At 41.5% G+C, this 4597-nt stretch overlaps 1 protein-coding gene across 1 annotated transcript; it reads right to left on the bottom strand.

Moving 5' to 3' along the window:
• Nucleotides 1-353: 353 nt before the first annotated feature.
• Nucleotides 354-1760, bottom strand: LOC135717094 (serine/arginine repetitive matrix protein 1-like; the record flags this gene model as incomplete). Its single annotated transcript, XM_065239062.1, has 1 exon — nt 354-1760. A coding segment is annotated over exon 1 (1407 nt), but the record flags the coding sequence as incomplete, so codon positions are not given.
• Nucleotides 1761-4597: the final 2837 nt, after the last annotated feature.

The following is a 4597-nucleotide window of genomic DNA, read 5'->3' as shown; positions in this document are numbered from 1 at the left end:
TTGCTTAACAATTAGAAAATAAATCAAGTTTTTAAAGATCGTTTTGTGTGGAGGCATTTAAACTAATCTTACAATTTTGTTAAACACTTCATGATTGCCTACGGCGGCTGTCTCAGAGAACTTAGATTTTTTTTGTTCACCTTGCTGATACATCACAAGAAAGGTGTGTGTTATGTTTATGGACTTTTGATTTTTTTATAATGTGTATGAAAACAATAAGAGGGCGTTAACAGTAAAGGTCTAGCATGAGGAGCATCAAGAGGGCGCATAAGGTATGAAACACAAATCATTTGGGGGGGCCATGGCCCCCCCTGGCCCCCCCTTGCGCACGCCTGTGGTAGCCGGCATCGTACAGCATCTAGAGCCTTGCCCTTCAAGCATTTTCGAAGCCGAAGCATGTTTTCTTCGTTGGAGAAGCCACACATCTTCGTTGAAGAGTTGTACATGGAGAAGAACAGCGGCCAATCTTCAGGATTTCCGTAAAACTCCGGTAACTCCTTGGATACAGCCTGACGTGCTGCTAACTGGCTTCGGTTGAGGATGCACACGTTCTCTTCGACATTGCGAGCAGCTGGTTCCGGATTTCCGAAACCTCGGGATGTTGAATCTCCTTGAAGCATTTCATTCCTTGACCCTGAAGGTTGACGATACTGGCTTTCCGGGACGATTGTTGGTTCTGGCCAGAAGTGTTCATTTGGTGCAGCAGGTGGCGGCCGAATGCCCTGAACTCCTGGAGCTGGAGCCACTCGAGGGACTTGCGAATGATGGAACTGGATTCCTGGAGCTGGAGCAGGCCGAAGATCCTGTGGCAGGTAGTTATGTGTTTCTAAAGCTGCAGCTGACCGAAGTACTTGTGGTCGGTAGAACTGGTCTTCTGGAAGCGTGTGCGAAGGCGACCTTCGGAGCAGGCCTTCTGGAACAGGTGCCGGTGGTCGACGGAACTGGACTTCTGGAGCTATGGCTGATGGTTGACGGAACTGGACTCCTGGAGCTGTGGCTGGTGGTTGACGGAACTGGACTCCTGGAGCTGTGGCTGGTGGTTGACGGAACTGGGTATCTGGAACAACAGGCTGACGAAATGGCTCCTCTGGAACTGGTGCCGGTGGTCGGCGGAACAGGCTTTCAGGGATCGGTGCTGGAACGGAAGGTTGCATTACACGGCTCCTCAACCTCGGATCCATACGAACGGTCTCTTGAGGCGTTGAACGTTGGTTAGGAACGAAACCATGTAGAGATGATTGCGGTTCCGTCTGCCCCATAGTCGGTGCCTGCTGAATGACAGCTTGCAGTTGATCATCGTTCGACTCTTCTTCCACCAGACCGGAATCATAATCTTCACCACACTTTTCCGTATCTCTCAGCCATCCTCTCACTTTGGACATCTCCTCGGATCCTACATCATCATCACTGGCGACAGTTTCATCGTCAGCGTCCTCGTCATCCAAAATGCGGTATTTTTCATCCAAAAACTTTTGTTCCAACTGCTTCTGCTCTTCCAGCTTCTGCAATAGTCGATCGACCTTCCGTTGATTGCTCCGGTTACTGCTTGCCTTTCCGGTGGACTTCTTTGAACTTACAGAGTTGGGGGGTGGATCTACCGGTTGAATCTGCTGGAGCATTGGTGTCTGCTGCTCTTGATGACTTGCGCCGAAATGCATGTATGGACACTTTGGACAAATCCAGCTGTAGTCCGCTATGCCACTAGTCACTTCTACACAAGAGAAATGATACCACTTATCGCAACCATCACACTGCACCATTCTACTAGTATCACGTTCACTACACAACTCGCAATGACTGTACCGAGTTATATGAACGCGTTGGTTCAGATCAAGTCGAGCGTTGGGTCTCGCGTTAACGACAATATTTGACGACCGGACGGGATTGACTTTAGTAGTAGCACTAACCTTTATTTTGGGTATGGCTCCCTTTACATGGGCCTATCTGGTATTGGCAACGTCAAGATTTACCTGAGGACTAGGAGGGGGAGGAACTACTTTTACCACAGCTGCATCGCTCTTTGCGCCTGTTGCCGATTTCATCGAGTCCTTCGCTCCGTGTTTCGCGTTGGTCACGATAGTGAGACTGTTGATCCCGGCAACTACATCTGCATCGGTTATTGGAGTTCCCGTGTCCTTGTCTGCTGCGCTACCCACATCGCCTGTACCGAAAAGTTGGCTTACCGCACCCATGACAGAACTCAATTCCGACCTGGATCTGGTTGACGATTTGCGAGACATCCTCGACGTGCTTACAAGAATTTTGTAAGATGTTGTGCGGTAGCAAGCGAATCGAGATTTTGTCAATTCAATGTATTCAGTTTTATTGAATTACAAAATTCCTAATATAAATGTCATATTTGAAATTATTTGTAATTAGATTGAGTATGAGATCGTTCCTTACTTGTAGTGATTCTATACCGCTCAACGTTTTAGTCTAAATGTTCTGTCCAAGTTGTAGCTGTATTTCCTGTGTCTAATTAGATCATAACTGTAGTTCATAAGCTTAAACCAACATTTTTAGTTTAATTTTCACCTTCACTTGTCGATTTAACGTAGTTTAAGCACCTTTCTCGGTCTTTTCTTAGGCCGTATCGCAATATTCCTAGGTAATTTTATAATTAGTTTAAGATTTAGTTATACCGCTTTACGTTATTAACCTGCAGTAGCAAAAAATATTTTCTGCCCGAACTCAATCGATAATTCACTAGTATAAGATTGTGTATTTTACTTAATTTAAGAATTCACTAGGTATTCAGCACTAGGTAATTTAGTAATAATTATTCGTAAGCCGGTTGAAGTGCACAGAAAAACTTCGAACAATAGCTTCTGTTGTTTTTCTTCTGGTCTTCCCACTGTCCCATAGACAAAACAATCCTCCGTACGTACGATGGGTGTGGATGGATTCGACCATCTACGTCGACTGTGTGGGGCGTGTGGGGCTTAACGGGCTCGTCAACGTAGCGCAACCAACACTGCCGAAGAAAAATAAGCTGCCAACAATTGTCACACTCATCTGGGATGTTTGGAGCGTTGTAAAAACGATTATATACAATTTTGGACAATTAGGTCGATTGGAATACATAAATCAGCAGGCAGCGAAAGAATGTAAACAAACAAGGTCTTCAGTTGTGTGCATGAGATCGAGAAAATGTAAAAAAATGCATGCACGCTGCTTAGACTGACGAGAATACGTAACTTCCCCTAGTACGCGAAAATAATGTTATTACATGAACATCAGCTACTCTAATCTTATTTTGGAAAACGCTCTATTTCCAAATGGCGCAAGTTTGCCCAAGATTTTTTTTCAGAACTCGATAAAATATACATAAAAGGCGATCATGGAGCATAAAATGACCTGGGAATGTTTGGGAAAAAAATGGCTGACCAACAAAAAAATAATTTTGATGTTTTTCTTATTGTATCCATATTTTTTTTTTTTTTTTGTAATTTTTTTAAATTATTCCTTCGTATTATATTGCATTTTCATTGAAAGCTCTTTTCATACGCTTTCTAATAGTATGCAAAAACATAGGAATAACTGTTAAATAAATTATAAAATAATATTTTAATGTGGGCTTGTTTTTAAAGCAAAAATTTATGATTTCAGCATTTTTTCAACTTCAAAGTTGAATATCTCTAAAACTACCAATCGTAGACACCTAAAATTTTGGGAACTTCTTAGTCAAAGTGTTTACTATTGATTGAGTATTCCAGAATCTGAGTTAGAAAAAGTCAATTTTTCTATTTTTGTCCGCCTGATTTCCTATAGTGCACTGCCGGTGGGGAGTCAGATTCTAAACTGAAATATGTTCGGAGTTTCTTATCATGCCGATTTAGTATGTTCAGATGAATTATTCAAAAACAATTGCTCTATCTCATATGTACAGTTGGAGAGGGGGGGGGGGTTTCAAACTGAAATAACTTCGGAGTTTCTTATCTTATCGATTTGGTATGCCGCATTTTGTTTGCCGCATTCACACGTGAGTTTATTCTCGCAGGGAATTGAATGAGATTTGAGAATGATTTTCCAAACACTGCTTGCCATACTTTTACATTTGGTAATGAAAAAATGGTTCAGAATTAGAAAGCTCTCAATTAACAAAAAAAAAAGAACTTTTAGTTTCTAGTGATAATCTAGTTAATACATTGTATGAGCTGTCTGTATTTTGTTGTAATTTACGAACAAAAGGCACATATAAATTCATGAATGAATATCTCCATAATACTAACTTACATAATTCGTGATGTTATCTTCAGCAAAGTTTTTGCTTAATCAATATTGCTGTACTATCGCTATGCAACGAGGAGTAACGGAATGTTATTTCTCCATACATTTCAACGAAATCTCCTTATAAATTTTAAAGTAAAAGTGCCATCTCGTGTTATATGGCCCGTTGAAAAAAAAAATAAAAATGACTCCCATATCAAGGTGGGCCAGTCTATTGTAGATAACCATTAGCAAATATGGTGACTCCGTAAAGCCTAGTCTACATTGAGATTCTTTGACGCACAACAATTGGGAAATTTTTCTGGGTGTACATCAAATTTCCTGAAAATTTAACAGTTGATTGATCATATATTCAAGATCTATCCCA

The sequence above is a fragment of the Ochlerotatus camptorhynchus genome, unplaced genomic scaffold, assembly GCF_037179485.1.
Source record: "Ochlerotatus camptorhynchus isolate MF236.1 unplaced genomic scaffold, CSIRO-AGI_Acam_v1.1 ptg001470l, whole genome shotgun sequence".
NCBI classification, from domain to species: domain Eukaryota; kingdom Metazoa; phylum Arthropoda; class Insecta; order Diptera; family Culicidae; genus Ochlerotatus; species Ochlerotatus camptorhynchus.
The sequence above is the reverse complement of the archived record's forward strand: the minus strand, read 5'-3'. Positions and strand labels throughout refer to the sequence as shown.